General features: G+C 45.3%; 1 protein-coding gene across 5 annotated transcripts in view; it reads right to left on the reverse strand.

Annotated features, from left to right (window-relative positions):
* OWL1 (DNAJ heat shock N-terminal domain-containing protein) overlaps positions 1-17,817 on the reverse strand; it is a 99,980-nt gene extending 82,163 nt beyond the window's left edge. For 3 of the 5 annotated variants that reach the window (XM_086528244.1, XM_086528246.1, XM_086528245.1), the window contains exons 1-8: positions 17,597-17,816; positions 15,656-15,933; positions 15,354-15,551; positions 15,164-15,278; positions 14,228-14,314; positions 14,057-14,145; positions 13,889-13,973; positions 13,764-13,817 (exon numbers count right to left, since the gene is read on the reverse strand). In XM_086528244.1, the coding sequence (XP_086384370.1) occupies positions 13,764-13,817; positions 13,889-13,973; positions 14,057-14,145; positions 14,228-14,314; positions 15,164-15,278; positions 15,354-15,551; positions 15,656-15,933; positions 17,597-17,731 (1,041 nt within the window). In that variant the 5' untranslated portion in view covers positions 17,732-17,816. Of the gene's footprint in view, positions 1-13,763; positions 13,818-13,888; positions 13,974-14,056; positions 14,146-14,227; positions 14,315-15,163; positions 15,279-15,353; positions 15,552-15,655; positions 15,934-16,548; positions 16,647-17,596 lie in introns of all 5 variants that reach the window. The other 2 variants (XM_086528247.1, XM_086528243.1) reach the window with 2 other exon arrangements.
* Between the last annotated feature and the right edge of the window lie 2,631 nt (positions 17,818-20,448).

The raw sequence follows: 20,448 nt of genomic DNA on the forward strand, positions 1-20,448 counted from the left end.
CAAGCTTTCGAAAAGCTTAAGAATCTACTCAGTCACGGACCTGTTCTCACCGTCCCTGATCTTCGCAAACCTTTCGAGGTATACTGCGATGCATCTGGAGATTGTGTAGGAGCAGTTTTGAACCAAGAGGGTCACGCGATAGCCTATGAAAGTCGGCGCCTTAAAGATGCAGAGTTGCATGCCTCCATATACGAAAAAGAGCTACTGGCAATAATTCATGCTCTTTCCATTTGGAAACACTATCTATTAGGAGCTGATTTTATTATCAAGACAGATCATCAAAGTCTTCGCTACTTTCTCACACGGAGAACGTTATCAGAAAAGCAGATGAGATGGGCCAACTTTCTTTCAATGTTTCATTTTCAGATTTTACACACTTCTGGAACAAAGAATGCAGTTGCAGATGCTCTCTCCAGGCGTCCAAAGATCAATGCACTCACAACAATTTATCATGAGGAACTAGAATCTCTCAGCGAGATGTATCCTCAAGATCCAGACTTCACCACAATTTGGGCAGATCTTCAAGCTGGTCACTCAAAGCCACCTTATTCTATCAGGGATAATACACTCTATCGTCAACAAGCAATATGCATAGCTCAGCCTTTACGACAAAAGGTGATGGATGAAGCACATAATTCTCCTTATGCCGGGCATCGGGGAATTGCTTCCACCACTAGTGCCCTCGAAAGGTATTTCTTTTGGCCAACACTCCGTGCGGACATTGAAAAACATGTACGTGAGTGTTTAGTATGCCAAAAAGTGAAATATGACAGACATAAAGTTTATGGCAAACTTCAGCCGCTCCCTGTGCCTAACACGCCATGGGAAAGTATTGCTATGGATTTTATTACGGATCTTCCTAGATCCAAGAATGGAAATGATGCAATCTGGACTATAGTAGACAGGTTCAGTAAGCAAGCACATTTCCTTCCAGTAAAGAAGACGATCAAAGCTGATCACATGGCTAGAATATTTCTAGCTCAGATTTTTAAACACCATGGATTGCCAAAGACTATTGTGAGCGACAGAGATCCCCGCATGACTAGTCTATTTTGGTAGGCATTGTTTGAAAACTTGGGAACTAAGCTTGATTTTTCATCAGCTTATCACCCTCAAACAGATGGTCAAAGCGAAATCGCTAATGCCACTGTTTTAGATCTCCTCAAGTGCTATGTTTCGGAACGACAATCCGAATGGGAACAGTACTTACCAATAATTGAGTTTGCGTATAATAATACCATACATTCCTCAACTGGTAAAGCCCCCTTCGAAATTATTTACGGGAAGCCACTCTTACTTCCTATTATGGTGACCAAAGAAAACATCTTCGCCGCAGATGAATTTGTGCGCAATATTGATATTGCCCATCAAAGTAAAGCAAGCGATTCTTCGTACTCAAGAGCAACAGAAGAGAAAAGCAGACAAGCACAGAAGGAATCTCAATCTTGAAAAAGGACAATATGTCCTGCTTCGGTTTGAGAAAGCTAGATTGAAAAAGCGGGTCGGCAAAGGGAAAGTTGTCAAACTTTCCCATAGATTCTACGGCCCTTTCAAAATTACAGATAAAGTCAATGATGTGACTTTCAGATTGGATTTGCCTTCTCACTGGCGCATCCACAATGCTTTTCATGTCAGTCTCCTCCGACCATATGTTGGACCTCCTCCAGTGGCGCCAGTACAAGAAGATCCTCCAGAAGTCGAAGAGACTGAGGAAATCCTTCAACCTGAACAGATAATACACCACTCGGAGAGACAACTCAAGTCGGGGAGTCTACATCGAAAGTATTTAGTCAAGTTCAAGAATTACACTCCTTTAGATGCAAAGTGGATGACTGAGTCCGATCTCAAGGACTACCCTGACATCTTGCACAGTTATGTTGACGCTCTACAGTTGAGGTCAACTGTTTAGAACCAAGAGGGATGTAACTCAGTCAGACTTTGTAAATAATTAATTTATTTACGAGAAAAGAATTATCTAATTAGTTGTGTGCACACCAGAATAGACCTAGCAGTTCTAAGGCCTCAGGTGAGCCTAAATGCGGGCTAGAACACCTCAGAGGGACCTTAGCAGAAATTACCCTGAAGCCCTAGTGATTGGGAAATCGGGTCTTCAGAAAGGGGTAAGCAGTAGCCTCAGATTTTAGGCTCAGAAAAATACGCGCGTCAGTACAAGCACATGAATGAGATGGGGTCCTTAGAACAGTGACCCTAAGGCTAATAAAGCTAATAAAGCCTTAGGGTAAATTTCATGAAATTAAATTTAACGGTCCGTGCCCGGGCGGGCGGCCGGACAAGTGTGAACAGGTAAAGGCGGTGCAGTGCCGGTGCGGCATTGCGCCGACAGACCTTTGGTGTTCTCATCAAAGAATCATTGGTAGCAGTTGTTAGTTAGTTGCACATTTTTAATTAATGAGCTAGAAGTTTTTAAAGTCAAAAGTTGAAAGGTTTTTAAGTTTTTAAAGTAAGTGTGCCAAGTGGCACACTTACCAATGCAAACTAACTCTCTCTCACCCTCTCTCTCTTCCTAGCGCCCCCTCTCCCTGATGGCTATTTAGGAGCCCCCCCTCCCCCATTTTCAGGGCTGGCAGTGCACCTACCCCCCCTAATGTGAGCGTGCTCTACGCGGTGGAGCCCTCCATTGAAGCTTGAGAGCAGCCCCTTGCGACATATGTGGCAGCCTTGTGCTCCCATTGTCAAGAACAAGGGATCTCACAGTCATAGACACCTTCTGGTGAAGTTTCATCGCGAGAAGCTGCCGTAGACGCTCTCTTAGCAGAGTGCCGCTGCTGTAATTCTCTGTTTTCAGCCCCTAATCACCTCGATTAGGGCTGTTTTCAGCAGATCAGCCATAGAAATCCTCTTCTCTCTCCTTATCCTAAGTCTACATCAAGTTTGGCGCGATTCCATCGCGAAGAAGACCTCTGTTTCGGCGTAGGGGTGCGCACAGGTAAGAATTTCAGGTTATGTGCAGAAAATTACAGCAAGCATGTGCGTGTGCATTTTGCTTGTTTCTCTTTTGTGTTCTATGCATGAAGGAATGAGCATGAAGGCAACACATAACGGAAGATGGACTCTCCTCTGTGAGAGCTTCCGATGAGCTATTTCAAAAGATAGACTCTCTTTTCGAGAGCTTCCAACCAGTCTCGCAGAAGAGGGGAAATCCCCTAAGCAGTAAGAAAGTGGAAACACTTTCTCAGTCAGTAGTCAGAACAGAACAGAAGAAAGAATAGAGGACGGGCGTATGCCCCGTTCCTGTGCTTGTAAAGATTCTCCCTTAGTAATAAAGATATTCTCTTTATGGGGGGGGAGGCCAGCCCATCTTCTCGTCCCCAATGAAGTGTCAAGTTTTCTCGCTCCCTCTAATTCTCTTGAGTATTTGAAGTGCAATTAAACGTCAGTTTACGCTTCCATATTTTATGTGACAAGAGCCACCACTCCTGTCTCCCCCCCCCCCCCCCCCCCCCCCCCCCTCCTTGTGGCCCTAAGGGGGAGCGCCTCTAACCCAGGTCTGGGGGCATAAAGGCTTTTACACCTCTCTCCCAAGCACCCCGTGGGGTGGGCCCGAGATGTCGAAACCCCCCTCCCCCCCCTACGGACCTCTTCGCCAACTTCCAAAAGGTGAGTTACCCCACCCTTCTGAAGTCCTCAAGAGACTTACCTTTAGCCCAGGCACAAGGCGTAATGCGTTCAATACCCATAGGACAAACATCGGGTGTAGTGCATTCAAAAGCCACAAGGGGTGAGTTACCTCATCTGCCTGGAAGCTGGATCTTCACGGGTTGGGAATCACCCCATCCGGTGGAAGATCCCTACCTTTAGCCCGGGTACAGGGCGTAACGCGTTTAATACCCTTAGGATAACCTTTGGGTGTAGTGCGTTCAAAAACCACAAGGGAAGAGTTACCTCATCCGCTTGGAGGTTAAATCTTCAAGGGTTGAGTATCACCCATCCGCTAGAAGATCCCAAAGAGGCAATGGAGAGTTCTCAGTGCCGCCACGTGGAGGCAACTCTCCGGAGGCGACTGAGAGAGAGAGAGAGAGAGAGACGACATGCAACACAGAGTGGCGGAATTCCACCCCAGAGAGTATTGGCCCCAAACCTTGGCGCCCCTTTCGGTATTTCTTTATATTGCATCAACTCAGTACAAGCCGGTACTCCAGACTCTGCACCTTCTCTAGGAAGCATGCCAAAGAATGAGCCCTAACCTCATATTTAAAGGCCCTTGGCCTAAAAAACAGTTTACAGTAAAAAGCCTTCAAACTTAAAAGCATCTGGTCCAAAAGCAAAGCCAAAAAGCTGCCAGCCTAAATCACGGAAATCCGTACAGTCTGCCACGTCATTAGCCAGTGCAAAACGCGAAAATCCATACAACCTGCCACGTCATCCTGTCAGTGCAATTTTCGGAATTCTGCCACGTCATCATTTTCTGTGTGTGCGCAGGTCCTGGTTTATTTTTATCCTTTGTCATTTGGGGCCCCATCGAACGGGGTCCCCATAAGTTGGTAGGACTTCTTCTTCTGTTACTTGTTCTTCTTAGGGTTTAGGCCCCTCGGCCGACATCTACAAGTTGACTCCATTCTTCAGGGCTTTGACACGTAAGCAGTTTGTGACACCCTCCCCTCCCGCACATTGTCTCCCTCCCAGTCTGCCCTTTCGTGCCATCCCTAGCTAGCTCCCGTTGCTCCCAAGCCCCCCCCCCCCCCCCCCCCCCCCCCCCAAAAAAAAAAAAAATCCCATCACGCTTCCTCTCCTCCCGTCTCTTTCACCCCTTCCCTATTCGTTTTTTGGTTTTTCTTTGTTTTGGCCCCTCTCCCTTTCCCTATCCTTGAGTGTCCTTCGCCACACCTCCACATTACGCCGTCTTCAGCAGCAGACACAGATGGAAGACTCTGCTCCGCCCCAGAGGGACTCAACTGAAGCCCCTTCGCCCGACATCGCAGAACCACATTATGCCGTCTTTCGGCAACAGAGCAAGCGAGCTTACAAGTAGCGGTGGAGCGCCTTCACACCACCACTATTATCTACAAGATAATCGGCACCCGACCTAGCAGAGGGGAGGTGCACAACCTCCTCTAGACTCGCCTTTTATCGAAGGTGAGAAAGATCATTGGCGTTCAGCTCCTCAGGCACGGCTACCACTAGATGTAACAAACTTGGACACTCCAAGTCAAGAATCAACCGCGACAGCACCAAATAACCACTTCAAAACAATTCACAGATCACAATAGATTTGCACTGGCCCGGCGGAGTTCCGTGCCTACAGATATTGGCCCCAAAGATTGGCGCCCCTTTCGGTATTTCTTTTTGTATTAATCAATCATCAAAGTACAAGAGAGCGGTTAGGGTTTCACTCACAGACTCTGCGTCCAGATGCTCTGAGAAGTGAGGCCCTCACCACTAATTTAAAGGTTACAAGGGATGCCCAAAAGCTTTTAAAATCAAAAGCATCAGTTCTCTCTCTCTCTCTTAGAGAGTCTTTTCTTTTTTTTTTATAAAAAAAAAGCAAAAGCAAAATTCGCGTCGCTCATCATTTTCCCAAAAAAAAAAAATCTGCCTCCGCGATTTCCGGAATTTAGGGTTTTTGGCAAAAATTAGGGTTTGCAGGAATTTTAGGGTTTCTGGCAGAAATTAGGGTTTCTACTGTCCGCCACGTCATCACTTTGTGACATACCCCCCTCTTGAAAGCATTGTAATCGACCGCGATTACGCCTGCAAAACCGACAAAAGCCATAAACCGTCTTAGCAGACACTGACTATTAGTACCTACGTACTAGGAACACACATCTAGCACATGTACAAAATCGACAGTCACATCACACGACATCACATGACATTCAACATTCATTCGGATCTTAGACCATGATTTATCGGCAATGTAGCTAGCAATCACATCTAGGTCCAATCGGGACCTCATCGATGTCCGATTGACTAACCCCTATTGCAACCATGTCTATTCGAGATCAAGTAGACCAAAATGCTGCAGTCATTTCGTCTATCAGTTCCTGCACTCACAAGAAGTCAAGAACAAATTAGTATCATAATCAGGAATTCCATTTCATAAAGTCATCCAGCAGAATACTGTCAGCTCTCAGTATCCCTGAAGCTCAAAGAGACATCAATGACTTTAGTATCAAAATCGAGGCATCTGTTGACAAAGGAGCGGAGTAACTCCCCTCTTGTGCATCCCACTGCACCAGATCTTCGGCCAAGCTGAGTTTTTGGGTTCCGTTTGGAGTAGACTATGCTAAACCAAAACATCGAGGTAAAGTTTCACAATCCGAGGAGTATCTGCTAGGTCCTCCTCCTCCATCCACTTCGCATCAAATCAAGGAAAGTTCTTGAACTTAACCAAGAACCGCCTTCAGACTTTACCTTTCTTCGTATCGTTATGTGCCAAAATCTGTTCATGAACAAGGATCTCCTCGTTTTCTTCCACTTCGGGTTGCTCATCAGGCTCCCCATCATCAAGCACATCACCCTTAACAGGGTTCAAGAGACTCACATGTAATGCATTGTGAATCCTCCAAGTATCTGGCAGTTTCAATCGGAAGGAGACATCATTTATCTTGTCAGTAATCTGGAAAGGTCCGTAGTATCACATACTAAGCTTTGGAAAAAGCCTCTCCTTTCCCTGTTTCTTTCTTAGGCGTGCCTTCTCAAAAGTAAGAGCACCCAATCATCCTCCTTCAGTTTCCAGTCGCGACGATGGCGATCCGCTGCCTTTTTCTGTCGTTCTTGAGACTCCTGCAAAGTCTCGCGAACCTTGGCAAAAGCTGTATCCAAATCTCGCGAATATACATCCGCTTCAAATTTCTAATCTTTCGTGCTCAGGAAGGATGGAACCTTCGCAGCAGTTTCAACAATCTCACATGGCATCTTCCCCGTCGAAGAGTGTATCGTGTTATTGTAGGCAAATTCCACCAAAGGTAAGTTCTTTTCCCATTGAGTCTTCTGATGCGAGATACAAGACTTCAATAAATCTAAAATCACTGAATTGGCAATCTCAGATTGCCCGTCAGTCTGCAAGTGGAACGATGACGAGAACTACAACTACGTACCAATGTTCTCCCAAATTGCCTTCCAAAACCAACTCATAAATCTGGGGTCTATGTCGGAGAGAATCGTCTCAGACGTGCCATGTAATCGGAAAATCATTGTGATCATTCTATATTCTCGGGAGATCAAAAAAAATGAAATCCATTTCAATATTTTCCCAGGGGCGGGTGGGTATGGGTAAAGGCTGTAACAATCCCTGTGCCTTATGCCTGTCAAACTTGACCTTCTGGCATACCAAGCAACTGCGCACAAACTCTTCCACATCCTTCTTCAGTCTCCGCCAAAAGAAATCTCTCTCTATCTCTTTCATGGTGGTAGCAATGCCGCGGTGACCTGTAAAAGGTGGACAATGGCAATCAGTCATAACCTTTTCCCTCAACGGCTGTGTAACGCACAACATAGTATTTTTCATCAAGTAGCCTTCCCGAAGGGAGTATCCAGCTATTGTCTCCCCATCCCGTATCCGTGTGAAAATATCTGCAAAATCTGTATCTGTGGCACACTGATCGACCATATCCTCGAAGCTCCTATGATGTATCGCGGAAATAGCCAGAACCAACGGTTTTCGAGACAAAGCATCTGCCACCACATTCTTCTGTCCCTGCACATGGACAATCTGGAAGTGGAACTGTGACAAGATGTTCACCCACCGCATCTGCTTTTCCGAAAGCTGCTTCTGTGACAAGAAGAAGCGCAAACTCTGATGGTCTGTAAAGACAGTAAAATCCGCTCCGAGTAGGTAATTCCGCCACTGAGTAAGAGCATGGATAACCGCCAAAAGCTCTTTCCCATAGATCTGTGCTGTCATCTGCGGCCTAGAGAACAAACGGCTCTCGTAAGCTATGACATGGCCTTCTTACATCAAGACCGCACCCAGACTACGACCACAAGCATCACAATATACTTCTAATGACTTCTGCAAGTCCGGCAAAGTCAAAATAGGTCCCGTAGTCAATTTCTCTTTCAACGTCTGAAAGGCAGTCACCTCTGGGGGTCCCCACGAAAAAGGTACTCCTTTTTGTGTCAAGATATGCAAAGGGGAAGCAACCTCTGCAAACTTTCGTATGAACCGCCTGTAGTACGAACACAGTCCCAAGAAGCTTCTAACTTCATGGACATTCCTCAAATCGGGCCAATCACGGATAGTCTCTATCTTGGCCGGGTCCATTCGCACTCCTGCTGCTGACACAATGTGTCCCAAAAAGTGTATCTCTAGTAGGAAAAATTCACTTTTCTTTGCATTAATCACTAACGTGTGATCTCGTAATGCCTGAAAGACTTGAAGCAGATGATCTCTGTGTTCTGCCTCATTCTTGGAGAAAACAATGATGTCGTCAAAGAAAGTGCCAACAAATAGCCTGTACTCTCGAAAAATCCTGTCCATCATCCGGTTAAATGTCGCAGGAGCATTGGTTAAGCCAAAAGGCATCACCAAAAACTCAAATAACCCAAAAGCCGTCCGAAAAGCTGTCTTGTAGACATCTCCTGGTGCTATCTTGATCTGATGATATCCACTCTTCAAGTCAATCCTGCTAAAGCACGAGGATCCCTGTAACCTGTCGAGTATATCATCGATCCTAGGAATCGGAAATCTGTTCTTGATGGTAATTTCGTTGAGAGTGCTATAATCGATACACATTCTCCAAGATCCGTCTTTCTTCAAAACCAACAACACTGGAGAGCAATACGGTGAAGTACTAGGCTGGACAAGACCCTTTTCCAAGAGGTCTTTCACTGAGTTCATAATCTTTTCATTCTGTACTCGGCTCACACGATAAGGTGGCCGATTCGGTGGCGTGCTTCCAGATATCAGATCAATGGTATGATCGTCAGGCCCTCTCAAAAGCAATCAGCATGAGCGTGGAGAAAAAAAAAATCTTGGCGTTCTTTTCTTCAGGTCAAAACATATTCAATTTTTATCCATCGTTCAGTTCTCCCAAAAGGATGAGTAAGAAAACTGAAGCTCATCAAGTACAATCTCTAAGCCCTTCATTTATCAAAGTCGCTTTCTCGGCCCGGTAGTCAACCACGGCGTAGTTCTTGTGGTACCAAGGGATCCCGAGTAGAACGTCACTCGCATGCCCTGAACACCCCTGTCTTTGCAAACGAAGTTTGCCAATGCTCGGTGTAATGGCAACATCCCATCCGAGTGCCAGTCGAACTACCTCCGCCTGTGGCGTCAGTCTGTCGGGCGTAGTTCCAAATCGAGCCGCCAATTCCAAGTGAAAAGAAGTTGGCCTTGGCTCCTTCAAAAGAGCTTCCTGATCCTTCGCTTTGCCCCGAAAAAAAGCGGCAAAGTTTGTACTTTCATTCATTTGATTCGGTGCAAGTCCCACGCCATGTGGTACCAGTTCTGCTTTTCTATCTGCCTTTTCTGCCACATTCCTCAGCTGCTCTCGAACTCTCAGACCTGTCGTCGTCTTTATCATTATGTTCTTTCTGTGCCTTATCAGGGCACTTTGCGGAAATATGTCCATGCTCCCCGCATCCAAAGCACTTCCCCTCTCTGATGAAGCGAGCTGTCTCCTCAGGAGTAAGCTTGGGTCGTGCATCCTTTTTTTTTCTCTGGGTTGCTCTTTTTCATTCTACTTTCATTCCCAGAAGTCTGTTTGGCTCGTTGTGTCATGGCCTCATCTGTGGGGTAGGTCAGACTGCCAGAGTGAATGGCAAAGCCCCGCTTCGCATGACTCATCAACTCCTGAATAGAAGCTAACTTCTGTTCCAAGCAGTGATCTCGGATCTCTGTAGGTAGACCCAAGGTAAACCGCTCAATCTGTTCTCTGAACGAGATCTTCTTGAATGAAGAGGCGGGTAGAAAAGAGCTCCAGAATCTTTCACAATAAGAATTCACTGTATCGCTCTTGGTCATCCGGAGATGGTTCCAAGCAGCTCGTATATCTCGCTCAAACTCTTGAGTCAACCAAGAAGAAATAAAAAGCCTCTTGAATTTCAGCCATGTAACTGGCACAGTCTTGCTTAATAGAAGCGTGGACCACCAAGTACGAGCATTCCCCTCATAGTAAGAGGCAGCTCTCCGAATCTTGGAGTGCTCTGAATAGCGTCCTCCCGCGAAAGCGATGTCAAACTGTTGTATAAAAGACAAAGCCTTCGAAGCATCTGAGTATCCTGAAAAGTATCAAACTTGATCGAGTGGCCACCTTCCTTAAACTCTCGGACTTTCTTGCTTTTATCTTCGAGAAAGTCATACTGGTTGGCTTTGTAAAAATTCTTCTTGTTCGCATAAAACTTTCCGTCATCGGAACCTGAGCTGTCTGTAGACGAGTCCTCAGTAGAACTGTGAGTCTCTGGGCGAGATTTAGCCTTCTTTGCCTTTCTCTTGCCCTTTCCAAAGCGTTGCTTCTTGCTTCGCTTTTTACCTTTTCTGTCTTCTTCGCTCGAATCCGAGGACCTAGAAGAACTGTCAGAAGAAGAAGAAGAAGAACTGGGTAGGTCTTCAAACTTGACGCGCTTCTTCAATTTCTTTGCCTTGTCAAATGTCGACCGACGACCTAAATATCCCGGGAAGTCAAGTGCCTTTCTTCTGCTTTTTGCCGTGCTTTTTGGCTTTCTTTTGCGTGTCAAAAAGCTGAGCAATCCGTGCATCAACCACGTTCTCCAGTTCCTTCTCCGTATATTTCTTGGAGGCAGAAGGTTTCTTGAGAGCGGGTTTCGGGAGTGGTGTTGTGGTTCTCTGCCACTCCATCTGTACCTCTTTCAAAGAGGTCTGGTTCATATATTTTGCCATCTTCGGGTCCTTGGCAAAATTGAGCATCATCTTTGTTGTATCGCTGATCAACTCGCGACGCTCTATCTCTCGCCGCTCCGCCTAAGTAGGCCAAGGCGGGCCATACTCTCTGCCTGAATCTTCGTTGTGATCCCGGCCCGCATCTCCAGATGCAGAGGGAGTCGACTGATCATTGCCTGAAGCCATAGGTGCCGCGGAAAAAAATTCGGGGATCGGATTTCCCGTAGAAGAGAAATCGGCCGTGCTCTGATACCACTGTAACAAACTGGGACACTCCAAGTCAAGAATCAACCGCGACAGCACCAAATAACCACTTCAAAACAATTCACAGATCACAATAGATTTGCACTGGCCCGGCAGAGTTCCGTGCCTAGAGATATTGGCCCCAAAGATTGGCGCCCCTTTCGGTATTTCTTTTTGTATTAATCAATCATCAAAGTACAAGAGAGCGGTTAGGGTTTCACTCTCAGACTCTGCGTCCAGATGCTCTGAGAAGTGAGGCCCTCACCACTAATTTAAAGGTTACAAGGGATGCCCAAAAGCAGAGCCCCAAAAGCTTTTAAAATCAAAAGCATCAGTTCTCTCTCTCTCTTAGAGAGTCTTTTCTTTTTTTTTATTAAAAAAAAGCAAAAGCAAAATTCGCGTCGCTCATCATTTTCCAAAAAAAAAATAATAATAATAATAATCCGCCTCCGCGATTTCCGGAATTTAGGGTTTTTGGCAAAAATTAGGGTTTGCAGGAATTTTAGGGTTTCTGGCAGAAATTAGGGTTTCTGCTGTCCGCCACGTCATCACTTTGTGACACTAGATCGAGTTTGAGACATCCCAGCAATCAAGGCTCATTTTCGACAGTGGCGCCATGGTTTTGATCTGGCTACCGATGTTCTTGTCGAGGAAGTAGACCAAGATAGGTTATGAGATGGAAACCATTATGGAGACACCTCGTACGGCAGCTTCAATTGCTACCAGGGCAGCAGACATATCTAGGTACATGTTCTTATTCGAAACACCCACACCCTCTCGAAGGTAGTTCTACTACCTCAAGTGAGTGGTAGATGGCTCCGCCAGAGCGTGGAGTGTTTAGGGCTATCGAATCAGTGTTTCATTTGCAGACAGATGGGCTATCTTGTGAAGGCCTGTCCACACAAGAGGACCTGACCCTCAGCACAAACCCAGCCTACCAAGGCTGGCCAAGCTCAGCAAGCAAAGACGCAGGGAGCACATGCGGAAACCTCTACTCCGACACGTGCTCATGCAGATGAGGGCTGGTAGCAAGTTCGTGACTGTCGTCGTCAGGGACAAGCACGCCATTCTAGCACCCCTAGTGGTCGGCCTGCACCAAGCAAGCAGCAGTGTACAGGAAACCCTCAGGCCTCTACAGCAGGATGAGCGGACGGAAGCCCCTTCCACCTCAGCTTCACCCCCGCCAGCCCCCCCCCCCCCCCGGGCCGCTAGTCTCTCTGCTCCATCGCCTGGTCCCTCCCATGCTCCGCTGCCAAGGGACAATCCACAATTCAGCCACTTGGAGGTCTCTTGGATTGGTGATGCTCCCATGCCCAATTGGTCGCCTCGAGAGGGCTTTCGTTGGATACCTCTAGATATGCCAGTTCGCTACTTAGGCTGCCAGATTGGCCTGGACTTGTCATCAGAGCAACAGACTGCTCCCCTCCATCTAGCCATCAGGAGGAAACTACTTCATTGGAGCTTGGCACAGTTATCTCTTGCAGGCAGGGCTATTGTGGCCAACCAGTTGCTCATGGCCTCCATGTGGTACATCACTTCCTGCTCGATTTTCTCCAGTTCTTGCATCATCCAGCTAGAGAGGTTGATCAGGAACTTTTTGTGGACAGGGAGACACGCAGTCGGCTCGGGCCAAAGTCTCCTGGTAGGTCATCACCCTACCTTGCTCTTAGGGAGGGCTGGGGATCATTGATCCTACACGACATAGTAGAGCCCTCCTTCGAAAACTCATTGTCAGAGGTCGTCTTCTAGGTGAGGAGCCCTGGAAGGAGCTCTTGCTGCACCGAATTCGAGGCTGAGTTCCACAGACAGGTGGCCCTTGGAGCCCCTCCACTCGTTGAATTTTCACAGAGATGCGCAAAGTTGGCCTGAGCAGGAGATGGAAGGACCTCTTAACGTTGAGCTTGCTTCGATCTTGGGAGCAACTAAGGGGGGGACTTGAGCAGCATCAGCCCACATGCAATGAGGAGCGCTTGAGGTAGCCTCTTACATGTAAGTTATTAGGTGTCCCCTTTGGCCCCTTGGTAGTTGTCCATTAGTTGGTCATGCCACGTCATCAGTTTGTGAGAGTGTGTGTGTGTGCGCGCGCGTGCGCGCCACCTTTATAGGTGTCTGAAAGGTCAGCAAGCAGGTTGGGGCAACTGCTGGGCAACCGGGCTGAGGCAGGGGAAGGGCGGGCAGTCAGCAGGGCTGGGCAGGGTGGGGGCACAAACAGCACGAGGGCAGAAGGGTGGGAGATACAGTCTGAAGGCTGGATGAGAGAGAGAGAGAGAGAGAGAGAGAGAGAGAGAGAGAGAGGAAACATGAAACATGGAAAGGACATAGTTACCAGGAACGGAAAATTGGAACGCAGACTGCTGGACAGGGGAGGGGGAGAGAGAAATGAAATGAAATGAAATGTTATATTAACGTCTTCGAAAGTCCAAAATGAGCTATGAGACCAGAGAGAGAGAGAGAGAGAGAGAGAGGCATCCCTACATAGGAACCCTACCGCGTTGCCCAACTGACACCCTGCACCCTTGACCTGGCAAAAATAGACGCGCCCTCATAAACTGCCAATAAGAAAGATGGGGTACAAAACTCCTTCCCCCTCATAAAGTAGTGCCAAGAGGTTAATCACTATTTAATCAGTGAGCAAAGGCTAGATTAATTTGTCGTTCTAAATGAGCAGTACGCTTGATGAGATTGTACCATGTTACAAGCCATGTAGAGGATCACCTACCGGCACTGAGAATTTTTGCCCACCACGAGAGAACCTGAATTTGTAGGAGATTCCCTGGAAGGTAATATTGTGTCAAATCTGTTTAAATTTAGCTGCAATAAAACTTAGAGAAAGTCGATCCATACATGAATGCCTATGGTACAAAACATAGCCAAGGCACTTTGACTGGAAATTCTTCTTTCTCCTCCAATCTCCACCTCAACTGCAGTACTGAGGAAACTCAGGCACTTAGTGTTTCTACTCTAATTCGCTCAAAAAGATTCGTATACATTTCCAGATGGTGAGCAGCATACCTTCCTAGCCTTCCAGTAAGTCGTCCTTGGGAATGTCCTGAAAATTCGTGATGATACTGGGCCATAATGCCAAACCCAGAAGGACCAACCTTGTTCAAGAAAAAGTCTCATGCTTGACAGCACAATCAAGTTTAAATGAATAAGAAGTATTCACATTAAATCAATGCACACCTTCAACTCGGTAGAGCCTAGATCTCTTTCACCATGTCTCTGCAAAGCCACAGAGACTCCTGTCTCCGGTCCTATCACAAGTTGTATCTGTGAACGCATAAACCAACATCTGACTTCTTCAACTTTTGCGGAAATAGCTCCAGCACTCACAATAGTCCAGCATCATGGAAGAACAAAAAAAAACAAAATTGCTTATGTTTCACACCCAGCTTATACCCTGTAGAATAAGGACCAGACATCAAACACAATAAGCCCATTACAAAACCTACAGAAGATCATGTAATGCAAAAGCTAGTCAGAAAGCAAAAAGCACAATATCTTCTTTGCTGCGGCTCAAATTGTCTGTAAAGTTATCAAAAAGACCGTAGCAAATCTTCATACTTAAATTCAAGAATATGGACATGGTAAAATATGTAGTTTAGATTCGTTGAACGAAGCAGTATGCGAGCAGCACCACTGCATAATCTTTTTAACATTCACAACAGTTATGGCATGCCTGATATGAAGTAATAGTGCGGCTAATAAGACCTTGTTAAAAGACGCAGTGCTCAAGAAAGCAAGCTAAATGCAGCCACATTCAAGCCACAAAACCAAGGCAAACACTAACTAGAAGTTTGCATTGCTGAATCCGACTTGAAAAGGTCGAATATCATAGAAAAGGGCTCTGTTACAAACAAGGAAAAAATTTATGCATGCAAAGTGCTTCAATGAATACTGTTTCTTGCTTCCCTTGCCAGTCCAGGCCACTTTTAAAAAAGTACAAAGCCAGCAGCCATCCAGAACCACTCTTGTTTTCTTTCAAAGGTCATTGTAAAGTAAGCTATCTAGAAGCACGCTAGATCAGAAAGAAAACAAGAGTGCTTTGCTATCATTGCTGTGCTTAAAAATTCCTTTACTTCTCATAAATCTCAGACAGAATGTGCTTAGTTATCGTACACTGCCTTCTGTAGTGTCAGACAATTGACGAGTCCAACTATTCGTCAGATTGACTGTTCGATTTATCAAAGACAGCGATAGACCAATTCCACCAGTTGCATGTGAGGATAGCCGCCTGTAAAGGAACCAAAACAGCTAAGATGCAAGAATCAAGGTATGCCCAAATACCAGGCACTGATCAACAAAATACCTTGAAGTTTGGATGCTGACTAGTGACTGCAAACCAGCCATTGCAAGAATTTCTACATCTGCATCAGAAGATATTTGGTGTCTGAATAAGGCGGAAAGTGTGCCCCCACCCAATTCTTGACCAATGCTGATGTTCCCACCAAGGACCAAGCTGCTTTTCCTTGAGATACGGGCTTGGAGCTCTGTGGCGGAGGTCATCCTAAGCATTAGCAATAAGTCCATTCAGATCAAAAGATACTTTACACATCAAGCCATATATATTAGCATATATACAAAAGAAATACAAAGTTATTTTTTAATTACCCTCTGAGAACTGGACCATTCTCAGCAAGAGCAATGTTAACGACCAACGAGCCAGACTGGTGGACCTGGTCTAACTTCTTGTGCTCCTGTCTATGCTTCTTCAACTTCTCAAACTCTTTCAAAAACTCATCAACAGATTTCACCTTTGGGCCAAGCTCCATTCCAGAATTTAGACCCTCCGTACCATATAAATCATATATCTTTCGCTTCCTCTCATCACTTAGTACCTCATATGCCTCTCGAATTTTTTGAAAACTTTCTGTAGCAATCCCTTGCATCTGCAGACAATAAACAACATCGCACAAAAATCCAAAGATCCATTAGAGAGCACAAGGCATTCAAAGAAGGTGTGGACAGCTTTATCTTTTTCTAATGTAACGAGCAACCCTTTCTACAGAAAAGGAGCTTCAGACCCATCATATTACTGACAGCCCAAATACAACCAATTCATTAGATACTGTGGAAAACCCCTGGGATGTTCAAGAATCGCAAGTAGTAAGGGGAAACCGCCAATGTAACGAGCAACACTTTCTACAGAAAAGGAGCTTCAGACCCATCATATTACTGACAGCCCAAATACAACCAATTCATTAGATACTGTGGAAAAACCTGGGATGTTGAAGAATCACAAGCAATAAGGGGAAACCACCAATAATACGGATTTATAAAATAGAGGATACAATCATAGAGCGATGGCTGAAATGAAGATAGGGAACTATTGTACTGAGAAAAGGGAACAAAAGCCAGTGGCTAGTACATGCCGCCAAGTTCCAACCAAACATTCCGGCAGATGGCCTAGCAGATGTAGAAAAGTCTAAAGCATCAAAGACCGCCTCTTAGACAGAAAACCTACCGCTAGTACCAATCCAAAAGTTAAAACCTCTGCTACAAACCTCCAAAAATGTCTTCAAGGTAGCACCACTTTGAAGACCGGAGAAGGGCCCCCTCCTGCAAAGTAGACTCCAGTGCCTCCACTACCTCCTGCTGTCCCCTGAAAAGAACACCAATTGTGAGTGGGACCTCGGCACCTCAAAACTGCTGAGCCGGCTGACTAGTGGAGCCTCTCACTGCTTTACTAACTCACTCACATCTAGTAGTCTGTCAGCAGGCTGCTCCCATATCTGAAACTAATTCGCCACCCTCCTATAAACAAGAACAGGATGCACCTCTCGCTGTCTACCTGGCTGCCTTTGTCTGTCTCGGCCTCTGCCAACTACTCCAACTCTACAACTGGCTCGACCCTGCAATGTCTATCCTGCTACTGTGTAGAACTCAGCTGCTGTTCTAAGCTCTGCTAGGCTAGACGAGGCTAGTAAATAATGGCAACATTACCCACATTCTTTCCTTGGTGAACCGTACACAATAGATTAAATATGTTCAAGCCATACATGCAACATTGTTCAAGCCACTCTGGGTAAGCTTAGGAGTGATCAGCCAAATGCTTGCATATAAATATTTGAACAATACTATAAAGCATTTCATATTTGACAGCGAATGTATTCCTTGGCAATTGCTGCCAGCAGTTATGAGTTGTTCTTTTCCCAACACAGATTTTCCTCCCTCAAGTTTCGAGGGACATCCATAAATTGACAAAGGAAGAAGGTACTAGTTGAGCTGCAGCTCATCTTGTGTTCCTCCTCAGCCAACTGGTGCGGGTAATTATGAGTTGCATTCTACCTATTAGAAGCTAATTTCCTCTTTCAAGTTGCAAAATGGCACAAAGAAAGATGGTTACCGTAATTCACAAACTGAACTGTCATCTTCTGCAAAACCTTCAACCAAACTCCGCAAGCCAATATGGGCACGATCAATTTAAAAGACACAATAATCTAAACATGTCACTCGAGTATGGTGAGCTACCTGCTTTCCGTAGTAGCACACAGCCCTGTAATACACTTTAAGTTTACATGGGAATGCAACGTGTTGCAATAGAGCAGGCACCTGGGGGGTCTGGTGTTTGTCGGGGTGATAAACCTGCGCCCACTGGCGGTAAGCGCGGCGTATTTCCTCGTCTGATGCCTCCGGCGAGAGGTGTAGCAGAGCGTACAACTCCCCATCCGGCTTCTCCTCGTCCATGGCCACCTTGCCTGCTGCCAAAACCCCTGGGTGCAGTAAAACTCTTTACGTGAAACTAAGACCCCCCAGTAATGCCTCGCTGAAACCTTGTGGGGTGATTGATGCATGCCCCACAACAAGAAGTGAAAAAATTACCAGGCCGGCCCATTTTTATTTTATTTTTTTTAGAGAGTACAAGAACTTTGAAAAACACGCACACCCCCTATGCACATCGGTCTCACAAGTAGGGAGAGAGGCATCCCATCACACACACACACACACACCCGCATATGAGTCCCTAAGGACTTAGGTCATGTCTTCAGGTCGCCAAGGGGGGTTTGAACTTAAGACCTTAGGCACATAGGCTATGACTCTACCGATTGAGCTAGCACCCGTTGACAGGCTTGCCCATTGAAACACACTTGTAAGCCATAAGAGAAACATAACCAAATCCAAACCTTAAGAATGAATGGGAACATCTCAGGACTTTGTCATTGGGTCGAGAAGAGAGTTACAAGAGTAGTGTGAAGAGGGTTCGAAGCTTAAAAACTGCTTTCTTGTGCGTACATCGTAAGGTGGGTTGGGTTATTGGTGGTTGGGATGGAGGATCGAGTGTTGATTTTATTTTCTTTTTGTGGTTTGGGGGGGGGGGAGGGAGACGAAGGGCCTGAGACCCCTTTTAGGTAGTGTGTATGTTGATGAGTGATCTGACCAAAAGCAAACTTTTGTGGCGCTAATAACAATCAGTTTTGAGTTTCTCACCCAAATATGGTTAAGGATTGAATTGTAGATAGTTGTTGTGTGTTGAATTATCTGGGTGTAGCTATTTTTTAGGAGGAGATCGTGAATTTTTTTGTATTGGTTATTTGTTTGGTCAATGTGAACGTTGAAGTCCCCAATGATAATGCTTAGAATGTTGCTATCGATGGCCTTTACAAGGTTTTGCAATTGCGCAAGCAATGATTGTATCGATGCCTTGGGTGATTTGTAGACAGTCACGATGTGGATGTTATTGTTGGTGGGCAAGGAGAAGAAGACTTCTATTATCTCAATCCTTGGCAATGACAAAAAATATTTCTTGTCCAACTTGATGCAAGTTCATTGATAGACCGTACCCATTGTGATGATGTATGTGTTGAAAGTTTGGTCCAAGCAAGTTTCTTTCATTTTGTTGTTTTGTGTCTTGCAAACAAAGGAATGTTGTGATGAGGTGAAGTTGATATCATTTTTTATGTGGCCGATGTGTTTTTGGACAAAGATCGCATTCAATGATTGAATCATGTAATGGTTATCCTCTAGAAGATTGAGTTGCTTATTTAAGTGCTCCCATCTTGCAGACGTTCGTAGACATTCGAGCTCCCTGAGTACTATAACGTCATTCCAAATATGGGTGTTGAGAATCGGGCCTAGAATGTGCAAATTTGCAGGATCCTTGATATATAATAATGCAGTGTAGACTAGGTCGTGGGCTCATATGCCAATAGGGACAAATGCTAGAGAGGTCATAGTTAAACCTTCGATCTATGGATTGTGCATGCATTGGCAAGTTGTATTGGTAGTTGCTTCCTAGAGACTATGTTGAGTTGATTTTTTGGAGTTGGAACTCTTTTGTTGTGGGTATCCAATGTGGCTATTAAGTAGATGTTATTTTGAGTTCTTTGTTTCCCTCCAATTATTTTGTCAAAGAAATCTATCCATGCCACTTGGGAATGTCCATTGTGGTATATTGTTTAGAGAATTCTATCTTCCCTGGTTACTAGACCATCAAAAATGTTGATATTCCCATAGCATATTTCAGCTATCATCCTTAGCTTTAGCTCAAGAATTGTGGCAAGTCCTACAGTTAGTTGTGAGTTGCTTGGAATGAGAAGGTTTCTTGAGCATGTCTTGTGCAGTTTGATGACATATGCACTTGTATGGAGCATCTCAAAAACCTTTTTGTTATGATGGTTCTTTAATGTGTTGGTGAAAAAAGGATGGGGAGTTGTTACAATGTCGAAGCTCTTGTTTGTGAGTGTGGTGTTGATGAATGACAAGTTGTGTTCAGTTTGCCGTGCAACTCTGATTTGATTCAAGGTCTCTATGAATACTTCATTTGATTGGCACATGGATGTCATGAGTTCACAACGTTTTATGTGAGAGTTCCAAGATGAAGGCGTTAGAATATCAAGCGCATTTTCTGGGTCATTGAATATCCAGCGATCACGCGAAGGGCTTGCTTGGCAAAGATCCCTGCAAAAATTTACATCTAGCCCACCAAATGGTTAGGTGTGATTATGCTTGATAGCTCAAAGCCGTGTATCTATAATATGAAGCGACATATTCCCTGTCAAAGAGTCCTCGTAAAAAACAACTAGATTCATATACATTTGTGAGAGATTGATTAGGGTCTCATTAGAGAGAGCAATGTTGTCATTGAGCATCAATGGCAACTGCAAAGCTGAATGAATGGTCATGCCGCCAACATTATAGGCCGCTTTGCCTATGTAGTGTCGTGTTAGAGTGCCAAACCAAACCTTGCACAATGGCACGTAGTGTGAATTTATTTCCAGTAGCAGCACCACCCATCAAAAAAGGTGGATAGGAATGTCTGATTGTATTCTTTTTTTGGTCATGATATCGTCGTGAAGTTATCTTTGTTTTGTGTTTAAGCTCATCACAAGTGTGTGATACACTTCGCTTGGGATTCCAAGAAGTCTTGATGGTGGTGCAATATTGCGTTGTGAGGTCTAGTTGTG

This window comes from Adiantum capillus-veneris, chromosome 14 (genome assembly GCF_014529385.1).
Source record: "Adiantum capillus-veneris isolate H3 chromosome 14, ASM1452938v2, whole genome shotgun sequence".
Taxonomy (NCBI): Eukaryota; Viridiplantae; Streptophyta; class Polypodiopsida; order Polypodiales; family Pteridaceae; genus Adiantum; species Adiantum capillus-veneris.